Below are 26,776 nucleotides of genomic sequence, written 5' to 3'. Positions count from 1 at the left end.
TTTTTGAAAATTTCTCGAAATTATCTCCTCTTGAAAACGGGTGTGGCCCTTAATTTTTACAACTTTGAATCCCCTTTGCCTAAGGATGATTTGTGCCAAGTTTGGTTGAAATTGGCCCATGTTGAAAATATGAAAAGTTTTCAGACAGACGGACAGACAGACAGACGGACAGACAGACGGACGACAGATAAAATGTGATCAGAATAGCTCACTTGAGCTTTCAGCTCAGGTGAGCTAAAATGGGAATTCAGGATCCCCGTTTTAAAAGGGCTCAGGCCCTTTGTGGTTCCGCTATGGACACCATAATGAAATGTATCTTATTTTATTTTGTTATTAGCTAACCTGCACTTAAAGCTTTAGTTCTGATTAATTTTGTTCGGCGTCCGACAGTTTGTTTGTCTGTCCATTTGTCTATCTGTCGGTCTGTTCATAAAATGTTTAGGCGGAATTATGTGCATATTACGTTATATTCTTATATGTGGATTAATGAAGTCTAATATTAATATGTTTGTGAACGAATACCAGAAAATCTGCGGCTGATAAGTGTGCAGCATAATCTGCCATTTCGTGCAGACTGAAATCTATGGTCATCAGCCATTACACAAAATCGAGGAGATGGTTTTGCCTTATTGTTTAGAAAAGAAATTCCTTCCTAACAAAGATCCTAATAAGGATCTGGAGGTCATTCAATTTGAGTACATGGACTTTTCATTATGTCTGGATAAAACATCAGACTGAGCGTCTTCTATAACCCCCTTCCATCAAAAGTACATGATTTACAAACTAGCATATTTTTAAACCAATTCCTACCTTGATCAAATTGTCACAAATCCCATGAAACCATTATTACAGGTGATTTTAATTTCTATATCGATGATGAGAAAAACAATTTTTACAACATTAGAAGATCATTACTTAATTCAACATGCCTCCACACCTACCCATTATCGTGGACATATACTTGATCTCCTGATAACAAGATCTGATTCAACGGTGCTTACGAATAAACCTTTTGTGCATGATCCAAACTTATTAAATGCACACGGAAACTCTCTTTGAGATCGTCATTCCATTCAAGTAGTGTTATCCTTGGGAAAACCGAACCACACTGTGAAGGAAGTAACTTTCCGGAAATGGAAAAATGTTGATCTCACTGAGTTATCAAGGGACATCACACTTGGTATACAAAATGAGAATTCATGTATTTCTCAAATAGTGGACATTTACACCACCACGATTTATAACGCTGTGGAAGACATGCTCCCCTAACGAAAAAATATGTGTCAATTCGTCTAAACACCAAGTGGTACTCTGAAGAACTCGCGTGACGCAAAGCGCGAGAGACGCAGAGCTGAAATCATATGGCGTAACACAAGACTGGTGGTTCATAGACAAATTTTCAGAGATACATTCTCCAAGACAGCAAAACGATTATAAAAAACCAAACAAGACTATTTTCCCAAAAGATCGAAGAGTGTGGTAAGGACACAAACAACTCTTAAGATAAACAAAGTCACTAATGGGGAAAACAGGAAACTATTCTACCGTCTTCAACATCCAATAAGGAGTTTGCAAATAAATTTTCAGAATTCTTTATTAATAAAGTGACAACAACTAGAAATCGTCTGAGAAAGCTTACTACCTCTGACATCGAAACATCGCTGTCCGTTCATATTCATTTAAGTGGCGATCTGTTCATGATTTTTCGACACACAACAGAAGACGAAGTGGGTGCAATTCTTGGCAGAGCACCTAACAAGGCATGTGAACTTGACCCAATCCCAACTTTGATTTTTAAAAAAAGGACTTAAGTACCGTTGTTCCATTTATTACTAACATTATCAATGTGCCTTTCAGAAGTGATCAATCAGAAGTACCATCAGTATTCAAAGAGGCACAAGTTAGAACATTGCTGAATCTAATCGTTATCTAATCTCCCGAATTTTTCGAAAATTTTGGAAAAAGTTGTTGCTAACCGCCTCGACGACCATCTGGACAAAAATATGTTTAGGGACTCTTTGCAATCGGCTTACAGACGACAATACTCTACGGAAACAGCACTTCTCAGGGTTAATCATGACATCATGGAGGCTTTGGACAATCAATCATCCGCTGCAATGGCACATCTTGGCCTTTTAGTAGCCTTTGATGTTATAGATCACACAATTCTATTCCAACAGCTAGAGACAAATTTCGGATTCATGTAAAATCCCTGGCTTGAATAAAATCATACCTTACCAAAAAGCACCAACATGTTGTCATTGGATCGGACACGTCAGACCCTTGCCATCATCAGTTTAATGTTCCACAGGGATCCGTCCTAGGACCAAAATTATATTGTCTTTTATCTAAACAAATCGGATACATATGTCGTCATCACGGTTTCATGTATCATTGTTATGCTAATGATACTCAAGTATACATGATAATCAAAACCCATTAAAATTGGAAAAACTAATTTCTACGACTAGAAAAATGTTTGCAGGATAAAAGTAACTGGATGTCAAATAATTTACTTAAATCAGACCAGGACAAAAAGTTTTTATCCACCCATTTATTAATGGTTCAAAGATAAAAGAATTCTAAAGCTGTGTATATAAAGTTCCAAGAGATTGAGTCAAAGGCTTTCTTAAAGTCAATTAACATCAAGATGCCAGGTATAATATTGAATTCAGTAAAATGCATAATATCATAGACCTGCTTAATATTTTTACCTGTAAATCTGCCTTTGATAAATCCTGTCTCTGGTCCCCTGAAAAAAAGGACAATAACAAACTATCAACCATCTCAAAAATCCATAAAACAAAATACAAATTCAAAGAAGATCAACACGGACCTCTAAAAAGATAGAGTAAGGATCAGGTGCCATGGAGGAATAAGCATCCTCTACTGACCGGTCACACCCGCCGTGTGCTCTTTGTCATAATCGGGGAAAAACGGAAAAGTCCGTAGACAATTAGGTGATTACTTATGGTTTAACAATTAGTATGAAAAACGTCAGTCAACATGCGACCTACTGGAAGATTGTATATGCTGACAAGGTCGTTGTATCGACCATAGAACTTACGAAAAGATGACTTCAAACGAGACTGTTGATAGTACTGTTTTATCAACTTGTTTCTCAGTAGCTTGCTTCTGTTTGATAAAATTTATCAAGGACAGCTTAATTGTGTTTGATAAATATAAAAATGATTTTAAAAAAATAAACCTGCGGTGCATAAATTTTACATATGATATTTCCTATTTCCTACTAATGAAACTTGATGTTTCAAAAAATATTAAACAGTGAACAATGTATATCTAAACAGATGTTATCATTGTTAAAGATGCTAATCCTTCCAGTGAAAAAATTATTTAATGGTTGCAGTGAAAAAAAATCTATTTAATAATTGCAGAAAGTTCATTATCTTTTGTTATTTTTAAGGTTTACCAGTTTAAACGATGCTGAATTGACCAACATGGGTAACGGGATCGAAGTTTTTCTACAAGTTAAAGTAGACCCGTATAACCGGACAGATACACACAGACCAAACAGCAGTCCTGTGGTCTTGGTTAAGCCCTATTACAGGTTAGAGAGTTAACATTAGTTTTGAAAGATTTTGAACTATTAAAAAATACAAGAGGTCGTTTTATCTTCTTGCTAATCGAAAAAGGGTTCCAAGGTGTGAAAGGACGTCTGTTACGACACCCTTGATCAGTGGATCACTTTTTTTCTAATTTACAATTTTATTTAAAACAAAAACATATATATATATATATATATATATATATATATATATATATATATATATATATATATATATATATATATATATAAAAGCACTAAAAATAGCAAATGACACGAACAATAAAGTAAAATATTGTCAAATTGTCCAATGGTACTGCTCTCCACTGGCCACTTGGCCTACACAAAAATGGACAGGTAAGGTCCTTTAATGGTAATGTTCTCCACTGGCCACTTGGCCTACACAAGACCACACCAATGTCCTGCCATGAGCAACCGCCGATGCGGGTGTTTTACACACTGGCTGAAAAAGAGACCTGCACCGACATTGTACACAAACACATTAAGTACATGACAAAAGCAACTGTGCCTTTACACCAATACTCACCATACTGTACGTACACACTACGGTCATGAATGACATACTTTAAAGCATAGCCGCTTTTTACACCATTAAAATACTAATAATCAGTCTTAAAGAAAACTATTATAAAGCATATTAGCTTTAATATACATACTATCACAAAATGTTATTATGATTACTAGTACTCAAATGCAGTGTTGCATGTAACTGCTCGTTAAAACAAAGGTTATGACCATCAAAGCACACCTTATCTTAGTGAGATTTGTCGAGACTGAAAATTTTGAAACAAGCCATTTAAGACCTTAACTGTAACTCTTCAACATTGGATGTTCGAATGAATGTGGTAATGAATTCAAAAATAAACAAGTTCATATTTTGTGTAATTTAAACCTTTTAACGGTAGGAAACTAACATTTTATGTTCATATGGATTTAAAATGATGTTCAAAGTAAAAAGTTGAAGCAGGCTATTGATTTAATTCATCGAACTTCTATCATAACAACCGGATGAAGTTGGGGCAGCTTTTCCCGAATCACTTTGTGAGGCACTGGTCTGAGATTTGGAAAGAGACGTCTGTCAAACACTTTCAGTCTCGACGAATCTCGCTGATATTACAGGACACTATACTTATAAAGGATTTCAACACGTTTATCTAAACATAGACATTTAAATTCAAAGGTAACAAATAAACATAAAATCAGAATACCATTACTTCGTGTTTTAGAAAAGTAATGAACGAAATGAAGATAAAATTAACAATTAATAAACCATAACTCAAAAAAGCCGGGACCAGGTTCACCCAAGAGTCAGCAAAAAGCTATTGAAGTGACAACATGCACAACACATAACTGGATGATTTACCAAGAGAGTAGTATGAATACATCCTTCCGTCTAGACTGCTGCGTCTAAACTGACACTGTACAGACCAGTGGGTTTAAGGCCCAGTGAACTAAGGTTCAATAAGTGTATTTACAAATAATTTTTAAAAAAACACTCAGGGACTCACCACGGAAGATGTGGTTAAATTAAAATACGAAACTAATGGCAAAATGTACATTGATTTTTATGTGACAGCAACAAATATATCTTAGTAGTCTCAGACTACTTTACCAAATGAACGGAGTCTTTTCCTACGTCAAACATAGATGCCGATATCATGGATAAATTGAATGTAGACGACGTTATTGTGAAAATTAAAACATTCAAAAGAATACATTCTTACCAAGGTCGGCAATTTGAATATGAATGTTTCAGCGAAGTGTGTAAACTTTTAAACATTTAGAGAACGAGGACCAAGACCTTCCATTCACAATCTTATGGGATTGTAGAAAGGTTTATCCGAACCTTAACAAGTATGCATAGCGCATACAGGAACATCAAGAAGTTTGGTTCACACATATTCCCTATATTATGATGGCATATTCGTCAATAGATTTGCAGTTTGAATAGCCGGATCCTCTAAAAAATAAGTCCAAATGAATGGCTTGGACACTTGGAGAGATAATAATGAAAGCTCAGTTTTGTTCATCAAATCTCAGAAGCTGCCACAGAAAAACCATCATGACATAAAGATGTTTTGAGAACTAAACCAATGGACCAATTTTGTGTTTACATTCGTCAAAAAAAAAAAGGTTGTTCTTCAAAGCTCACTTTGTTTTGGCGTTTGCCATTTAAAGTCCTCAAAAATGATCCGATGTATGCTGTTAACTGTGGGGAAAAAAGGCTAAACGCAGATCAGACATTGTGATTGATTGCGCCAATAAAGGATCAAACCCTAAGAGGAGAGGATACTGGTTTAATTAACGAGTTGTGAGACAGTTATACTTAAACAGGTGAAGAAGAGTAAGAAGCTGATAAAATTGAGTGTAAATGAACTTGTTCAGTTCGCCAGACAAAAAAGTTGCCCTCCAAAGTAGTAAGAGGACTATGAGTCTCATTAAAATTGTGTAAAACTTTATAGTTAAGAATTAAAGCGGTCCTGAAAGTTACCAAAGCTAAAGTTAGAAGTCGTTGTCCTTTGTGTGAAGGAGAAATTCTTGATAACCAAAGGCCTGAACATTTGATGAGTTGCGCGGAAGGGAATTTTCCTTGCAAGACGTGTAAAAAACTATTCACGAAGAAAGAATATTTGATCAGACACGAGAAGAACTTTCATGAGAAAGAATAAAAAGAGCGGCTTACACAGGGCAGGTATTAAGTACAGACAAAAGTTACAGGGACAGGGAAGACGAGTCCTGTGAATTCAGAGAAAATTATAGAGCAGTATCAAACAGTGTCAAATGAAGATGTAGTACAGGCTACACGGAACCCATATTTTCCCCCACGGTCCAAATTGCAACGCATTTTAAGACAGGTGTCTCAGGTAAAACCGCGTACCTCCGCGGTAGGGTCGTCCAGCAAGACAACACCGCCGTTATCTTATAGCTACATATACTTATATATCATATTATGAAATAATGAAACTATAAAAAAAACTATTTTTTTTTAAATTATAAAAATAATCATTGTTATATTCATAGCGTAGGTTTAAAAACATTCAGCAATACTATGTATACCCGCACTTTCTAAAGAAAGTTCGGGTATATTGTTGTTACCCTGTTCCGTCCGTCCGTCCGTCTGTCCGTCCGTCCGTCCGTCCGTCCGTCTGTCACGTTTTACTTTCTCAAACTGCTCTTACATCTTATAAACCAGCAAACTGAACTCTTGGAGTTTGATTTGGGGTATCATGTTGTTTTGTAAAAAGGTTTCAAAAATTCTCTGTTAGTCCTGGGGGTCAAATAATTGGTAAAAAATGACGTTTTTTCTCAAAAAACCTTCTTCCTCGAACTCCTCCTACATTTTCAACAGTAGACAAATCATTTTTGGAATATGTTTAAGGGTATCCTATAGATGCGCAATAAGGTTTCGGAATTTTCAATTTTGTCCTGGGGGTCATTTAATGGCTGAAAAATGACGTTTTTTTTTACCAAAAAAATGGTTTCAAAAACGTCATTTTTTTTTTGGCAGTAGCCAAATGATCTTCTAGAATATGATTCGGGGTTTCATATTGAGGCATGATCAGGTTCCAGAATTTTTTTTTTATTAAGGGGATCAGTGGGCAACAAAAAATGACGTTTTTTGGCCAAAAAAATATGGTTCCCAGAACTCCTCTTACAACTTTTGGAGTAGCTACGTCATCTCTTGAGATATAATTGGGGCTGTCCTATAGATGTGCAATAAGGTTTTAAAAATTTAAATTTCATCCTGGGAGTCAAATAGTAGCAGAAAATTGACGTTTATTACTAAAAAACAAAACATTGATCCAAGAGCTCCTCGTATGATTTAATGGATAGACAATCATATCTTGGGATATGATAGGGACTGTTCTATAGATGTGCAGTAAGGTTTTAAAAATTTAAATTTCATCCAGGGAGTCAAAAAGTAGCAGAAAATTGACGTTTATCACTTCAAAAAAACATAGATCCTAGAAATCCTTTTATGATTTAATGGATAGACACATCATATCTTGGGATATGATAGGAACTGTTCCATAGATGTGCATTACGGTTTTGAAAAATTAAATTTAACCCTGAGGCCCATTACCTACCGGTACATACTTTTTGATGCCCTTTAAGGATCAAGAATATATATGGTTAAGGGGTGGGGATCTCAACCGTTTTCGAGATATTCGTGCACTTCCTGTTCAAGGGGGGTCATGACCACCCCCAGGGCCCATGACCTACATACCGTTTGATGCCCCTTGACACAAGGAACAAGAATATATATGGTTTAAGGGTGGGGATCTCAACTGTTTTGAAGATATTAAGGGAGTTGCTGTTTGAGGGGGTCAGGACCACCCACAGGGTCCATGACCTACATAACATTTGATGCCCCTTGACATCAGAAATATGAACATATATGGTTTATATGTCATGATTATAACAGTTTCTGAGATATATAGTAATTTCAAATTCCTGGGGGTGGGGATGACCCCAGGGGTCAGATCTAATAAACCCTATATATTGCCAGTAACAGCCAATATATGATTATGAAAACCCTATATTATTATCTTTGTCCGTTTTCAAGTTACCATTTACAATAGAGTCTACGATTCTTCCTACAAGGTTCAATGTTAGACCCCACACCCTTTTGACACCCCCTCCCCCGAAAAGTGGTTGTCTAACCCAAAATGAGAAAAATCAAACCAGGGTGCACAACTAGATATGCAGGCCTATCATATCCTAGAGTTTTGTACAATTCTGTTCAGCCAATCTCTAAGAAACAAGTTCAGAGCAGGAAAGAAGAAAAAGAAGATGAAGAATAATAATCCATGTATTAAGAACCGTACAAAAACAATAAGTCTTCAAATTTCATTCGGGAGACTTAATAATAAAGATTAAATAGAGATAGGATCATCAAACATCAATAATTTAAAGATAATTGACAATTTCTGATTCTAAGGGGGTCAGGATGACCCCTTCGGGTCATGACTTACATGCCATAATGATCTGATGCGCCTGCATGACCTAAGGAGGAATAATATCTTTGGATTAAGGTGGGGATGGTTTTTATGATATTTAATAATTTCAGGAAGAGCACTTGGGATCATGACCTACATACCATATTAAATGCCTTGAACAAAGACACAATAATATAATATGTACATGATATATGATTCAATGTAAGAACACAAATATAGATCAATCATCTGTTTTGTAATACTTCCTATGTATATTATACATGTACATGTATTAGTTTTTGTTTTGTTCTATACTATTCATGTTCATGACTGTAGTATGGCTTAGTCTTATTTTAAATTACATTAAAAAATTGTCAAATATATGATTTGGAACCCCCACTCCCAAACAAACTCAAATATAAACTGTTCTCTCCCCCCCCCCCCCCTTGTCGAAAGATCTATTCAAATCAAAATATAATTTGGGTGTCTAAAAACTTACATAAACTGGTAAAAATGTTATTCTTAAAAAAATTATATTTGTACACCTTGCATAATTGACAAATGATCTATTGAAATATGATCAGAGGTCATATTTCTACCTTGGGATCAATAAGTAGTATTCATTGACAAGTTAAAATTAATAACAATAAATTATTCAAATTATAAAAGTTTATATCCACATTCAACCCCCCCCCCCCATCTAATCTGGTTAAAAAGATTCATGCAGTCTTCTTAATACATTCTTACATGTGTACAGTAGCAAATTTTAAATCATTTCTTGATTGCTTTTTCTCTTGTGATTAACATTTTGGAAATTGCTTAATTCAATTTTTAAGATTTATAAACAAAATGTTATATGCATCACTTCCATGTGTATTCGCCTATTTGGGGCAATTGTAAAGTCTCCTAAACAAAGCAGTGACATATCATTAGGCTAGGAATTACCCACATGGATCAAACACTACTGTATAACATATGAATAAGATAAAATACATTATTATGAGGGTTGGGGGGTTAAAGACAACACCTGGGGGTCATTAATGTACTTTACACCATTTGATGCATCATGCATGCATAATGAAATTAGAAGATATTTTGTATTTTCCTGTTTCGTGGGGTCAGAACAGTCCCATAAGGTCATGACCTACATTGTATTTGATGCATTATAATACATTAGGAAAGAAATACTCCTTCCTTCCTATTATAACTCATATAAAAATGATAAGTCTCTACACCTACTTACATGTAATACACAAATTTAATAAGAAATTGTTTATACAGGGTCAATATGGGGTCAACTCAATAGTGCATGATCATGCAGTCTGACAAATGAAAAAAATAACTTTTGCAACTAAAATGACAGAAACTTTACAAATGCGATAGGATAGGTAGCGATGATAAGCTTATTTAAATATTAAAAGATGATGAAACAGTATGCTGTCAAAGGGAGATCACATTTAGAAAGTGAAAGTAGAACTTATATATGCATGCTGGCATCTCATTATATTGCGCTACTACTGCTACTACATGTATTATGCTTACCTAAATTGGTCAACATCATAATGATAATCCAATTAAAACACAATAATGAATTCCTTTAGCTGATCTTAACTAGGGGCCTAATCCTTTTCTGCATACGGAAAACACAGACATGTATGTATGGGTGTTGCTAAAACGCGGAACAAAAAACGGAACGGAAAGCGGAACGGAATGGAAAATATCATCACGTTTATCGCTTAAAAAGGGTATAGACTGGCCAGAAACGATTTACTTTGTATCTTTTACTTATATCTAATGAATGATTATCAACATGTTGTTATCTTATTAATATTCATATGAATGTCTATCAATTATAGCATTGTATTCATTCGGCTTTAGTTGAGTACGAAACGGAAAAATCAAATGTATACGAATTGTGAAACATTTACATGATTAAACGAGCAAATTAGCTATAACTTTTTACTTATTTTTCTTATATGGTATTGCTGGCATATCAGCGTAACGTACGCAGTTAGTGAAAGCGTTTTATGCGTGTTTTGAGTATTTTTATATTTCAAATATGATGATGTACATGTATATGCTTACATCAAAATTGAATTGTCGGTGTTCTAGACGATCTTTTATCATACAGACGATACAGTATCATTGAGATGGAAGAAAAAAAAACCGTAGGACTGACGACATTAAAAATTAAAATACAGAAAACATTAAAATATACCCGGTAATTTGTGAAACTAGTAATTTGTAAAACTAGTATTTTTAGCAATGCAATTTTGTTTACGTTTGCATTTAATTACTAAGCAGTTGTTTATTCCAGCAGCTATATACATATGATCCGAATAGAGAGCCCTAGACGTTGCCTAATTTGATTTTACGATTATATATTGGGACTATAGTATGTCGATCCCATAATATTCATGCAGCACATTTGGACGATTTATAATGGAAAATGTTGACATCTTTTCTCCATTTGGAAGTCACTCAGAAGACCTTGCACAATTTTTCAACACTATAATCCGGGTCTGTTGAAATGCAAAACCCCGTAGACTTCTTTGTTTTTAGCCGTGTATTTATACCAGCTGATAAGCTAGAGAGGACGTTTTAAAGAAAGAATAATGAGAATGTGTAATGCTTCTAAAAGAGAATCGCTGGAACCCTGAGGTATATATAAATATACAGCAAAAAGTGAATCGAGGATATTTTGGGACAGAATATAGTGGTCAATGCATGTACTGTTAATTTTGAGGAAATAAATATTCTTGAATAAATAATCAAATATTGCTAATCTTTCAAAAAAAAAAATAAAAAGGTACATAAAGTATATCGTTTTAGCATGATTAACAAATCTATGAGGTAATAACATTAGATAAGATTTTCCGTTCCGCTTTCCGTTCCGTTTTCCGTTCCGCGTTTTAGCAACACCCATGTATGTATACACGTGAACCCATCTAATCGAAGAGCTGGGTAAAACTAGTACCCGCTAATGAGACATGCAGACCTGTGTTGTGTACGTAACTTCAGACAAAGATCATTCATTTGTAACATGCATGTATTTTTATGACCTATTCTTCAAATCCACTTGCACTATCTTATTAGGTAAATAACAGCTTTAAGGTGGTGCAGGACACCTGCATATTGTGATGTACATGTATACTTTCTATTGAGATAAACAATAAAGTATATCAAATATTGATTAAATATTTACTCCCCAAATAATTTTACCTAACATTGAAGCGCAATGGGTTTGAGCGTTTACATGTCTGTAAGAGCATTGGGGTCCAAGGTGTATTTTTGGTACTTTTACAATTGATATAAATGAATTTTCATGGGGAGGGGGGGGAAGGGGGTCTGGACCCCTCACTCCCACCCCTTCTCTAAATCTGTGCACACGATGATGTTCATGTAGGCACACAGAAGCAAATCTAAAACCGGCAACCGCCAAGGGGAGGGGGCATAATTTAATTTTTAATTTTGTTTGTAATAATCATATAGACCATTATACTTTCTATGACATAAAATGTTAAGATTATTGATTAACTGAAAATTCAATGCAAACAGTTCTACCCCAAATTGCACATAAAGTGCTGCTCATGTCACGATGTGTATTATCATATGGGAAAGGATCTCATCCTTCAGTTATGAAAATTATAAATTTTAATTGCATTACCGGAGCTTGCATATAGCCTTCATTTTTAATTAAACTGGTACAAAACAGTGTTATTTAGGGGCAAACACATGGTGCGGGTATTACTGTCTAATGACAGCATCTAGTTTATTTAGTTACTCGATGATTTTTTTTTTTTTAGAAAACATTAAAATTTAACGCAGTCTGTTAAAAATTGATATGTATTGCAGTCGGATATGTATTTATTTTTTGTGGTTTTCAATCTTATTTAATTGTAAAGAGGTGATGAAACTTTTCTGCCATAATATGCAAACTGTATAATTCAAATTAATGAAATGCTCTGGCCGATCTTTTTTCGTACGATTGGGTTTCAACTTCAGTCAGTTTGCAATCGTTATCAAAAACAAAAATACACTTAAATGTATTATATTGATTATATTTGTTTTATGTATGTATTTTCAGTTCTTAATCTACTTGTTCACGGTTAAGTGATATAATATGTAGTCTCGAAAACCGCGCTAAACGTTCTTCATGTTAGAATATTCGCAAAGATGCAGGTACCAAAAAATCTTTTTGATTGACATAGTTAACAAAGTTGACATGGTTAGTTTGACATTATTTACGTTACATTTTTCAATCTTATATGCTCGTTTTATTTTTGCTGTCTTTAACTCGATACGTTAAGGTGTTATTCATTAAAAAAAAGGAAGAAGGTAATCATTGTGCATCACAAACCAACATAGGATACTGTACATGCAACTAAATGTGTACATCTCGAATTACATTTCAAAAAATCAAATGCAAACTTTTCATGTACATATTTCCCTCCTTGTGTGTATTAAGTTGAAGTCGCGATTATTTCTTGTGTATAGTGATTGGCACACCCAAAGTAGCAAACGACATGCCTTTGGGGGTTTTACATGTTCAAGACAAAAGAAAAACTCTAACCGTACACAACCCCCTTTACTATCTTTTATACATAAGAAGTCCACATGCTATCCCTGTCAATCAAATCAGCCCGCGAGCTGCACCACGTTCTCTCTCTCTCTCTCTCTCTCTCTCTCTCTCTCTCTCTCTCTCTCTCTCTCTCTCTCTCTCTCTCAGCTTATATTAAAGGTTTTATCGAGTTTTCTTAATCTATTGATTTGCTGTGGAGAGGAACATTTCAAACACACTGTTAACATTTTATAGGAACGCAGTAAAATAAAACAAGTATTTGTTGTCAAATTGTTTGATGTACGAGTAGAATTCCTGTTGATTCCTACTTTTGCTATCCACCACTATCCACCTGTCTCTTACCTGTGTATTCTATGCGTTCAAGCGTAGAGTGATTTCCTGTCAGTGGTATCACAGCTGTTGTGCAAAATATTTGGGACAAAAGTCAAATATAATTTACTTCGCAGGTCATCATACACCATAACAAAGTGTGTTGGAGGGGGTTTGAAAAACGTTATTTGCTAGTGTTTGTATGCAGGTAGCTGCTTCATATTCAACACACGTGAAATGATTTTAATCTTATATAGTACATGGTAAAGTTCATGTTCCACATTGAGATATAAATAGGAAGCGCGTCTGCGCAACGTTGTTAGCTGCTGGTAGACGCAGAGAAGTCAGATCGCAATGTGAATGATACAGCGGTAACAATAGGCAGGGTTATGTTTCATTTGTGGGACCCAAACATACTGTGGGTGGACCTTTTGATACATTAAACCATAGCACAAAGTCCGGGAGTATTTGCCCAGAAAAAAAGTTTCGACTATAGGTTTACAAACATGTCTAAAACAGTGGTTGCGGACATACAGCTGAGACACAGGGATAGCTTGAGGAAAATTAGATTTCAAATCAGTTAGAAACAGATATAGTGTTTCATTCAATTTGATTAGTATTTTTAGTAGTCATTTTTATTCAAATTATTTAAAAAAGTAGGAAACATTTGAGAAAATTGATATCCGTGATTGAACCCACACAAGACTACCAAACCAAATATTATTTAGTTTAACCGGTGAACGTTTTAGAGATCAAACGTTCTTCATACCATGCCTAATGATTTATTCCTTGTTATGTCTTTGCTTTTGCTCAGTACATCATATAAACTAAATTTCCAGTGTGGTTTTTTGGATTTTAAAACATTGTTTTAATACACTTTTTTAACATTTTAGTTTAGAACATGGAAAGATGCATACGATACACATTCCAGCCGTTGATAATGATGACGATTCAACAAAGTGTGAATTTTCTACCTTTATCGAAGCTGGACATTTTCAAACACTTGTCAAAGAACTTGATCGTACAAAAGTCATAATGATGAATGAAAAGGTAGTATTGTTTGAAAAGTTGTGATATTTGATATGTGTAAAAGGATATTTTGTTTTGTTCTCTGCATCCCTTTATCTCTCAGACCTTTTCCATTGTTATCATTTTGTGATTCGGAGAAAGTTACAAGTTATTGTGTGTATATTGAACAGGACTGTGTGTTTACTATCAACCTTCAAAATACACGATTTAGTGAGGGCGATACGTTCGCTCTTCCAGTCACAGTTAAGGACTACAGTAGAAGATTCATTGTGACGAGTGCGAATTACCCCGCATATGAATTACCAATTGGAAGAGTTACTGTTTTGGTAAGCATAAGGAATAAAAATCATATGTAGAAAATTAATTTATAATTACACTATTGAGGAGCTATCCAAAAAAATAAATAATTGTTAAAAGTTTTCAAAAGTGGTAATGTTTAATATCTTTACAAATAAAAACATTAAACATTAGTCAAAATTTAAAATATTTTATTCAAGTACAGCAAGGCTGATGAATCAAAGTGATTTAACAATATTTTGTACAACTTAAAAGTGTAAGTTAAAAAAGATCTAGTAATTAGAACGATTTATTGAATTGACCACATCAATAATCCTATACAGAAATTCGGAAAAAGTAGCTGTACCTATAGAATCTGTGTTCATTAAATTAGAAACCCTGCAATAGAACTAAGTCCTTTGAGAGTAAGTGCCATTTTAAATTTCAAACCTTTAGATCTTTGGCAATTTATTGAGAACTTTATTTATTAAGGTCTCCCGTTTCCAACGGAAGACCTTAAAGTGATTGTAGTGTTTTTCTTTCTTTTTTTTTCACCTTTTTTGTCGGCAGAATTTCTCAGAGATGGCTCGATAGATTTCCCTGAACTTTTCTGAGATGATAGAGAATAATAATATCTCGAGGAATTTTTTTCATTTTTTCAAAATTTATTTCCGGTCCCCCGTTTCCTGTCCCGCGTCAAAAAACCTTGTTACTTCGAGATCTCAGAATAGGCAAGCACTTGAACATCCAAACTTTGTGGGATGATAGAACTATAGTTATAGATGTGTTTAAAGTATTTTGTTATCTCAAGTAGCTTTTTTAAAACAAATTTTGTTCCCGCGAGATCTCAAAACCTATTAGTGATACAGACACGAAACTTTCATAGATGATAGACATTTGAATGAAAATGTGTTAAACTGCTTTCATTTTGTCAACCGTCACTTCCGGTCCACACCGGAAGAGTTCAAACAAAACAATTGTTTATTGGTTATAAGTTTATCTGTTTTTCTTTGACAATTTTAAATAAATTGATAGGTAATAAAGTCCTGTTTTCTAATGTCTTACAAATTCTAACATTCATTTTCATTGAGCACTTCCGTTTGTCCGTTTCCTGTCCCAAGACAAAATACTTTGACTGCTCAAGATCTCAAAAACGGTAATGACTCGAACAATCAAACTTTGTAGGATGATAGATCTATGTATGTAGATGAGTTTACACATTTTTGTTTTGTTCGTCGTAACTTCCGGTCGTCACCGGATGCACTTCGAAAATTAATTCTTTAAGTTTTTAATTTATTTTCCGTATAATAAAGTATAAATCATTACATATTTCATCTATAGAATGTTAAATGAACAAAAAAATTCTACTTTCAGTGAGATATATCGATTATCTTAGGAAGCTGTTTTAAAACATATTTTGTACCCGCAAGATCTCAGAAACTGTACGTGATCAAGACACGAAACTTTTAGTGATTATAGACATTTGATTGAAGATGTGTTTAAACAGTTTCATTTTGTCAACCATTACTTCCGGTACACACCGGAAGAGTTCAAACAAATCAAGCTGTTTATCCGTTTAACTGTTTTCATTTGATAGTTCTTGTTTATTTGATAAATAATAATGTAAGATAGGCAAGTAAACAGGACATAATAAATGTAATTTTCATTGAGCACTTCCGGTTGTCCGTTTCCTGTCGCGAGACAAAAAGCCTTATTTCGACGGAATTTCAAAAACGGTAACGACATTAACAACTAAACTTCGTGGGATGATAGACCTATGTTTGAACATGTGTTTACATTATTTAGTTTTATCCGGCGTAACTTCCGGTCGTCACAGGAAGTACACCCAATTTTGTTTTTTTAAAAATATTTTGGTTATTTAGCATGGAAGTAACATTTTAGCTATAGAAATACAAAAGGTCATCTACACATGGTAAAGAAAATTTAAAAATCTACTTCCGGTGAAACATCTTAAATATCTCAGGTAGCCTTCGTTTTTAAAAACAAACTACCCACAAGATTTTCAGAAACTGTGAGAGAATAAGACACAAAACTTAAAACGGATAATGGACATTTGATTGAACATGTGTTTATCGGGTTTCATTTGGTCGTACGTCACTTCCAGTTCTCACTCGAAGCGTTCAAGCAATAGAAGTATTTTTTTTAACTTTAGATTTGTTTAACATTTAATTCAATGAAAGGAACATTAACGTATCGTAGTTAAATGTACTAAAATATGTACTTTCAATTTCTTAAATCACTTTCGTTGGTTCATTTCCGGTCCCGAGACAAAAACCATTTCTCAACGAGATATTATAACAAAAACTTGAACATCCAAACTTTGAGGAAAGACAAGGCAATATAAAAAGATATGTTTACTTTGTTCTGTATGATCCGGCGTAACTCCCGGTCGTCACAGAAAGTACTCAAAAATTGATATTTTGTCATTTTGTTTTGTTGATTTCTTTGGAATTCCTTTACAATATATATTTTATCCATTTTCTGTTAACAAGATAAATGGATCTTTGTACAGATTAATACATGAGGAACGGAAGACATTTTTGTTGCTATAGCAACAAGAGTCTAGTTAAATATCTTTTTGAATACCTTAAAACTGGGGGTTTTGCCCGGTCTTTTTTTACAAGCTTCTCTTGCAAACGGATTGTCCTGTCTTGAATAAGCCAAGACATTCGAAATCTCACTCTGATGACGAGAGGGCTAAACCAAAACAAGGGCAAATATTTCCCTGTACAGTTCTTGCTATGGATGTAATTTTTTGAAATAGAATAGCATTAAAACGCTCTGATTTTGCCTTTGTAAATGTAGGAAGAATAAATAACACACATGGTCTTCACCATAATATAGAGTACCTGTTCTCTTAACGGGTTCTCTTAATTTTGAATAAGACAATTCCAACTTTGACTTCAAACATGGAAGATAAACAAAATATATACTTGTGATCTCTAATTTATTGAAAAACTGCAAAATTGTGACAGATTTTGAGACCTGGACTTATATTCTACCAGCAAAATATGTCAGGTATTTAATAAATACAGAGGCGTCGAAATATATTTCATACTAGGGCAGCAAATTTGAATGATAAGTTTGGGGGAGGCCAGATTTAAATTGTTATTCTACAGTTTGTCAAATTATTTTTGAATTTGATAATTTTTTCACCAATTATGACAGAGAACACACGGGGGATATGCCCGGTTAGCAGAGGATGCTCACTCCTCCTAGGCACCTGATCCTACCTCTTTCTTTTTAGAGATCTGTCTTGCTTGTTCTGCTTTGAATTAATATTTCGTTTTATTGATTTTTGAGATGATTGACAGTTTGTTATTGTCATTTTTCATTGTATTGTCACTTATTTGATGACACTAGAAAAGAAAAGAAATCAAGCAAAGTTATACTTAATCTTCGTTTCTTACCTTTAGTGACATAGAGTTTGAATTAAGATAACGCAACTCAAATGCATATGAAAGAATTGTAAGTGCATCATGCGTGGATCCAGAGGGGTCGGAGTTAGCTGGAGGCTGAACCCCAACTACACCATGGCGAATTCAAATTTCTGAAATTTACAGAGTAAATTACCAAAATAGGACCCTTCCACCCCCATCCCTTTAGCAAATAAGATATCCCTTTAATCACCCCCCTCCCCCCACGCCCGAAAATTTTTCTGATTCTGCTCATGTGCATGTATATGTCCACATAAATTTGATTCAACTTATCAGTCTTTGTGGCACTTCAGGGACGACACTCCTTAAATGCATTTCAGTGAATGTGCTGACATAAATATTTTTATTGCTCAAAAATTATATAAATACTCGTTGTTACTAACTTGTGACTTGCATTTGATCATCAAAACTAAAGTACGAAATGTCTTTGATTGCAAACCTATCTAGTTAATTCACTGTTGATTGTCAACAAAACACGCCAAAAGCAGGCTTACATACCCCACTTTTAACTGTGTAAACAATAAAGTTAATACTTCGCCGCTCATAAATCGCCGATATCATCACCGTTCCTATTAATACAGAAAACCGTTTTTAAATTTCAATTCAGTCATTTTTGGGTAAATTTTGTCGGCCGGTGACTAAACACCCATGGAATCTGAGTGCTTAGGATATGTATAATATTTCTGTGTTATCATTTGAGTGGAAGCATTGTAAGGTAGTGTAGATTCAAGTTTGTTCAAATCATGGTCCCCAGGGGTAGGGAGGGGCCACAATGGGGGAATGGATTTTTACAAAGGAATATATAGAGAAAATCTTTAAAAATCTTATAGGCCAGGAAAGCTCAAATTGGAGTGGAAGCATCCTCAGATAGTGTAGATTCAAGTTTGTTCAAATCATGGTCCCTGGGGGTAGGGCGGGGCCACAATGGGGGAATAAATTTTTATAGGCATACATGTATATAGAGAAAATCTCCTTAAAAAACTACTAGGCCAGGAAAGCTCAAATTGGCGTGTAGGCATCCTCAGGTAGTATAGATATAAGTTTGTTCAAATCATGGTCCCCAGGGGTAGGGAGGGGACAATGGGGGAATGGATTTTTACATAGGAATATTTAGAGAAAATCTTTAAAAATCTTCTTCTCAAAAACTATTAGACCAGGAGAGCTCAAATTTGAGTGGAAGCATCCTCAGATAGTGTAGATTCAGGTTTGTTCAAATCATGGCCCCTTCGATTAGGGCGGGGCCACATTGGGGGAATAGATTTTTACATAGGAATATATTGAGCAGATCTCTAAAATCTTTTCCCCAAAAACTATTAGGCCAGGAAAGTTCAAATTTGATTAGAAGCATCCTCAGATAATATAGATTTAAGTTTGTTTAAATCATGGTCCCCAGGGATAGGGTGAGGCTACAGGGGGGGTTGAGTTATTACATAGGAATATATAGAGCAAATTTTTAAAGATTTTTTTTTAAAACAATTTGGCCAGAAAAACTTAAACGTGTGTGGAGGCATCCTCAGTTAGTGTAAATTTAAGTTTGTTTAATTATAGTCCCTGGGGGTAGGGCGGGGCCGCAATGGCAGGATGAATTTTTACATAGGAATATATAGAGAATATTTTTAAAAATATTCTTGGAAAGTTTTCAGTCCAAAACGCAGTAACTTGTGTGAAAGCACAGGTTGTGCAGATTCAAGTTTGATGAAACCATGATTCCTTAGAGAAAAGTGAGGCCACAAGAAAGGGGGGAGGGTTATAGGAATAGAGAAAAATCTCCTTACAGGTACAACAACAAAATAGGCTTTGTATTTACCAAAAAGAAATATGTGGATAAAAATTGACAGATTTTAAATATTCTTTTTAGCAAGGTCTACTGTACTAAGTTGTCAAGATATTTTGATCAGAGTTAAGGCAATTCTTGCTCAGGTGAGCGATGTGCCCCAAGGTCCTTTTGTAATTTTACTTGTAAACCCTTTTAAAACCATACATTGTCTCTGCTGTGTTTCAGTAGCATGGTAATATTTATATAATTCAGTAGCATGGTTTTATTTATTCCATTCAATGGTTTATTGACATCACCATGTTGGCATACAGTCAAAATTGAATCAAATGACTGAGAAAAGAATATTATAACATAAACGCTATAGCATTCAAGACAATTTTATAAATTCTGTATAGTCCTTGGAACTGTTTTCTCTGCATAGAGCATTTATCTATAGAAACACACAGACATTTTGTAGCATTATAATCACATGGATTAACAATTTCTTTAACGGGATCAATACCACAGTATAATTTATCATTAAAAATATCACCATATTAAAATCTTCAACATTGTTTTGAAGATTTGTTTATCTTGTCGGTATTTATATATTCTTTAACAATTATGCTGCCTATGACTTTCACAACGAGATCTATTGCAGTAGTTGAACCTTTATTGACGTGAGTGTGGTTAAATCTGAAAACATAACAAAGCGTTCATTAACATACAAAAATACAACTTAATTAAAGTACTGGGCCCGGTTTTTCGAAAGATGGTTAAATTTAGCACTGTGTTAAGGATAACGACATGTTAAATCCTAATCAAGTGATTAGCTAACGCAGTGGTTAAATTCTGTTGATCAAAAGCAATTTAACGCATTGGTTAGCTAACACTGTGTTAACTGAGTTAACCACTTGGTAATCAGTTGGACGTCTATAATTTATTTCTACTTCCTATGTATGAAAAAAAAAAAGATTTTGCTTTGGGATTTTAATAAGTTTGAATTTAGTGAAATTTTATTAATATAATTTTATGTTGGACATCTATATCATTTCCAGGGTTCCATCCTATATACATGTAGTCTGCAATTTTCCAAATCCTTTCCTTTCTTGATGTCTATATTATAACACTGTTAAAGTACAATGTAATAGCTTCAAAATACCATTATAAAGTCCTTTCAATATGTAAATTAATAAGGTACATATATTATAAAACACGGTCTAAGGGCTCAAAAAATGTTTCTAATTAATTTATAGGGTTTAACTTACACTAACATTTTATGAAAAGACATCTTGTCTTAGAATAAGAAAGCTTATGCAATTCTGAGAAAAAGTATACCCCATATTGCCAATTCCATTGAGGTTTAAGAAATATATGGTCATTTAAGTGAACAAACCATTTCCACTTCACTTGATTTAACATAGATTCATATGGTTCTTCTTCAGCAAAACATCTTAACTTAATCTTTTAGAGGTCAGTTGTTGTTCAACCTCTTGTAATAAGAAACCTTATTCAGTACTGCATGTATCTACATGATATTATCATTATAAAAGCACCACAGCACTTAAAAATACCCTTGCATGCATACCCTATGTATTGATTTTCATGAAAAGCAGGGGTTTTAAATTTTTCACCTTATATTATCAAACTTGTGGCAATTTCCTTGAGTCAATTCTCATACATATTTAACAACAAGTATCACCGACACTAAAATTGACCTATTTTGATAAATTGGATGAATTGTAGCATTTTTAGTGACAAATATACATGCCGTCCTGCATGTAATTTCTTGCTTTTATTAAAAGTAAGCTTAGCAATCATATTTAATGAAAATCTTATTTATTCTGGTTTCTAATTCTACTACCTTTTCAACCATAATTAAAAATAATAAGACCTACCAGTGTGATGCCTGCCTTCAATTAAAATAAAATTCAAACACACCCGGATAGCTGGAGACGGATAAGAAATCCCCAAAAAATGTTCAAACTTTACATTTTTTTTCTACTTATTTGATGCAGAAATACAATACAAAGATAAAAATATTGTTGCTTCTTGATCATTTCAAAAGTAGTTATTATAGAAGATGTTATTTTAATTTATGTAAAATGTACATTTACATATCCTACATGTAATGTAAATTGAGACAATTGAAAGGAGTGGGTGATTTTTCAACTATGTAAATATATATAAAATTTCACCTTTGGAGAGGAAGGGGCTAAAGGACTTGATTTTTTACACTTTGTGTTCAATGATAACTGCATTTGTCTCCATGTAAACTTAATTTGAAAGAAAAGTATGCCTTAAATAAAAGGATAATTATATCAGAGGCTTCCTAGTATTAATGCATATTGTTATACAAGGACAAAGCATACAAAATAAATGTATTAAATATTTTATCTTACATGGGTAATTGAAGACTACAATTTGTCATTAAAAAACACAACAATATAACATTTACACCTAAAAACTGTGATAAACAAAAATTGAGTCATCTATGTGTAACTTTCTGTGTATACTTTAGTTTATTTATTAGCTAAGTATTTCAAATTTGGATGAAAATCTCAACTTTTATATTATAAAAGTATACAAATATAAAGTAATCAACTTACTGTTTTACATGAGAGAGAGAGAGAGAGAGAGAGAGAGAGAGAGAGAGAGAGAGAGAGAGAGAGAGAATGCAAAGGCTTACATTTGTATTGTTTTACATACTTTAATACATGTAATTATCATTTCCAGTTTATGGTAGTTTGTACAATTTCATAATAAAATCATGTTAGACATGTTAATAGGAGAGAGAGAGAGAGAGAGAGAGAGAGAGAGAGAGAGAGATAAAGAGAGAGAGATAGAGAGAGAGAGAGAACCAAAAAATGTCAATTTTTTTTACTTATGTGTATTATGATTTAAGCTTATTAGGATCAGGGATAGGGTAATTGTAATTTGTAATGGTAATTGAGTGTAATTAATTACAAATTTTGATGTAATTGGAAGTAATGTGTAATTGGCTATATTTTCAATTACATGTAATGGTAATTTAATTAATTACTTTTAAAAAAGGCATGTAATTCCAATTACTTTTCAATTACTTTTAATTACATACTGATGGACATATAAATATTAAGCTGTCCACTACCCATTTTTCCCCCACACAATGGTATATTAGGTCAAGTTCGAAGAGTAGTTAAAAAGCATTGAACTATTATTATATATATCATACTAAATATTTTTCAAAATGGATTTTTTCAGTGCTTAAATATTTAATGATAAGTTTCCCAATTTAATTAAGTACATGTATTTGATGATTTGTTTGATCTCTTATTTCTTAAAAATTATCATTGAGTTAGTTTAAAATATCACTGTTCAATTTACAACCAAAATCAGTGTTATCTAAATTATATTAATGCTTTGTAATTGATAGCCTAAAATACACAGAGCTAAAATGCATGGTTTCAAATGGGATTAAGTTTTTGATGCCTAACATGTGAATTTTGTTTTGATAACAATTAAAGTATGTCCTCTACCCGAGATTAACCTGTACTTTGGCATTTTATTTACAAAGAAAAAAAATACTGTATAAAAATGCAAAGAAGAAATTCTTCATATAATAGTGTTGCATGCAGGAAATATATTATACTTTAGTTGACATGGTAGGTGTAGGTTAATGGATATGACTTTTAAATGTTTATTGAATATCAGGGTGTATGGAACACCTCCATATTGTGACTACCAGTACCTGTGTTTTAAATAAACAATAAAAACCAAATTTATATTTTTTCTTTCCAAAAATTGTAACTAATTATCAGAATAGTTAGCAAATTCTCAAACAGTGAAATTAATTTGATTATGAGGAAATTTTATTCATATTATAGATATACGTCTTAAATGTTTATGTGTTGTATACAAATCATGGTTTTAGTAAATTTTGATAAAAATGTAATTTGTTATTTAATAAATTACGCCTGCAAAGTAATTGTTATTCAATTAATTACATTTGAAAACTCTTGTAATGGTAATGGTAATTTAATTGAAGAATTTAAGCAAGTAATTGTAATTTAATTAATTACTTTCCATTGTAATTGACCCCATCCTTGATTAGGATGTAGACATTAGAGTAAATGTCACAATATTGTTCTCCTTCTCTTGGTGCATGGTGTTTGAGGCTTAGAGGTTGGTTGTTGTCAAATACATGGAGACACTCATCTTCCTCAGTGTCTCCAAGTCCTCTACAATAAAAACAATACAAGCAGTTAATTCCTGTATCATGCAAATCTGCGAATTAAAAAGGATAAAATGTTTTCAAAAAGACAACAAATGTGAAACAAAGACAAGTATAGTCATATTTTGGGACTTAACTGAATTCATATTCACTTCATTATTGACAAATATTTAACAGTTCTGACTACAATTGTGTTTAAAATGGACATAATCAGAAAACAGAAATGATGATTTTTGGTATAGGCAGAGCAGTTCACATCCAGGTGACATTAAACTCTTTATAATTCAGTTATGGTAAATAATCAGGTTTCTTGATTGAGAGTACAGTAAATGTACATTGTAATAATACTTCCGATGAAATTTTCAGGTAATATTAAAATATTTAGTCTTAATTAAGCATATAAATGCTCTGTTATATATTGTTTGTGAAAATTACCATGATAATTTGAAAAATTGTCACTACAACCTTCAGTGAAAAAAAGGTAATAGAATTAGGTTGGTAGAATTAGGTACCAAGCATTATGATAGTAATTGTCACCCAGCCAGCATAATACTTTTTTCACACATGCTATGTTCTCCGTCTATCAAATCTTCAAATTAATAATTCTTATATTTAAAAATACAGAAGAAATGATTTTTTTTTTTAATTATTAAGATATTAAAAGTTGTCAGAAATATATTTATTAATAATGTAAAATACATAAGAAATATATTCTCATGATCCACCACTTGCATTTTGTCAAAAGGGAGATAAATCTGAATATGCAGTAACCAACATTGAAAAAAAATTATGCTAACATGTTCACTCAAGATTTATCTATCAAGAAGCTAAAATTCTTTTCTCATTGATGTTTTAAAAATTCAAGGAAAAATTGTTTTTGTACTTAGAGTACCCATTTCACTAATAATTTTGGAAATTTTTTGTTGAATGTGTTAAGTGACAACAACAATTTAACCAATGTGAAGGTCAAAAAAGGAAAAACATACCTTTTTCTGCTGTCAGCCTTTTCCAATGAAGGGATCCTTTAACATAAGGGGTATGAACCATATGCAAAATCCTTCTTTCATAACTATATCACACAGATTACTGCAATTTTTCATGTCAAGTCGGTTGCTTTTCCGTAGTTTTAATCATATGTTAGATTTTTTAAACTATAAAACTTTTGGAAAATGCTTCATTGACCAACTTTTTCAGTTGAAGTGGAAAAAAATTACACCGGCGGCCATATTTAATCACTGTGTTAAATCTTTAACCAAGGTACTGGGGGTGGATAAAAGTTAACACAGAGTTAACACATGGTTAAACTCTAACACACTTTTGAAAAACGTTTACCCATGTGGTTAACTTTAACACCGAGTTAAACACAGAGTTAACACGGTGTTAGAGTTAACCACCTTTCGAAAACCGGGCCCTGATGTTCTGTGATATACAAGAAAGATAGCATGATTAGATATTTGACTATTTTGGTGTAAAACAAATGAACCTGATCTATTTGATAAGGAAAATCCACATTTTACAACATGCCATTTGCACTACTTTTTCGCGCGGTTTCTAAATGTAAATAACAGCCTAATAGACATGTGTACTTGTCATTATGCATTTAATTTTTCCTACACTTTTCTGTCAATGTGTTAAATCTAAATACTTTAAAAAGTTACAAAATGTTAAGTCTAATGATGAACCTGGTTAAGTTTGAATACACTAAACATTGCTATACAGAGATTCTAAAAATAGCACACTGGTGGCACGATAACCAAAGTCAAAACCTGCATAAAAATAGCGCCTTGTAAATCAGAAAACATATATATGTATTCATAGAAATTAGACATATTACAAATTCTACTCACTCCATTGTGCTCCAATGCTTGTCAAACAAATGAGTACCAGTATGTGAAAATAAAAATGCAGCCCTGCTTGGCTACCCGTTGCCATAATGGTTGCATGTACACTGTAAAGTCTCGTTCAACCAGACGCTCGGCTGTCTCCGTATATCTCCGACGAGCAGAGAGTCTTGTAAAGCGTCACGTTGATAACCGCTACCGATAGGGGGCGCCGATATAGTTTCATTTTGAATCGTTGTGTTAATTTGGGCCGGTTTGAGTTTGTGTGATGGTTTGCGTTTGTGTGATATACAGTTCTTAATTTGATTAAATTAAGGAACTTACGTCAGTTTAGTCTTATACTCAGAACTTAAACTTGACGAAGCGGTGAATGTTTGTTTGTAAATTGAAATACTTTAAAAACATTTATTGGTTCTACCCTATCTTAAAAGGATACACTGCAAATAAATCCTTTCCATTTATAACCGTTATAAAATATTCCAGTTGAGATCATTCAGTTTAAACGGCAAATTCATTCAATCACAAATTGTTGTTCCAGTCATTGTTTACATGTTAAAGGAGATTTGATTTTTTTCAACCAATCAAATTCAATACCAGTATTTTGGTAAGCCTCGTTTTGAGGTCACAAACATTTACGTGACGCTTTACCAGACTCTCTGCTCGTCGGAGATATACGGAGACAGCCGAGCGTCTGGTTGAACGAGACTAGTACACTGTACAACTTATCTGGAACATGTTGGTCAAACATAAAATAAAAAATACAAACAGTTTAGATAGAATATTTCC

General features: G+C 33.4%; 1 protein-coding gene across 1 annotated transcript in view; it reads left to right on the top strand.

Annotated features, from left to right (window-relative positions):
- Nucleotides 1-26,776, top strand: part of LOC128169631 (uncharacterized) — a gene marked incomplete at its 3' end in the record, with an annotated part of 99,726 nt that overhangs the window by 8,525 nt on the left and 64,425 nt on the right. The window contains exons 3-5 of the mRNA XM_052835747.1: nt 3,425-3,568; nt 14,311-14,470; nt 14,617-14,772. Coding sequence (XP_052691707.1) covers nt 3,425-3,568; nt 14,311-14,470; nt 14,617-14,772 — 460 coding nt within the window. The remainder of the gene's footprint in view (nt 1-3,424; nt 3,569-14,310; nt 14,471-14,616; nt 14,773-26,776) is intronic.

This window comes from Crassostrea angulata, unplaced genomic scaffold (genome assembly GCF_025612915.1).
Source record: "Crassostrea angulata isolate pt1a10 unplaced genomic scaffold, ASM2561291v2 HiC_scaffold_163, whole genome shotgun sequence".
Taxonomy (NCBI): Eukaryota; Metazoa; Mollusca; class Bivalvia; order Ostreida; family Ostreidae; genus Magallana; species Magallana angulata.
The sequence above is the reverse complement of the archived record's forward strand: the minus strand, read 5'-3'. Positions and strand labels throughout refer to the sequence as shown.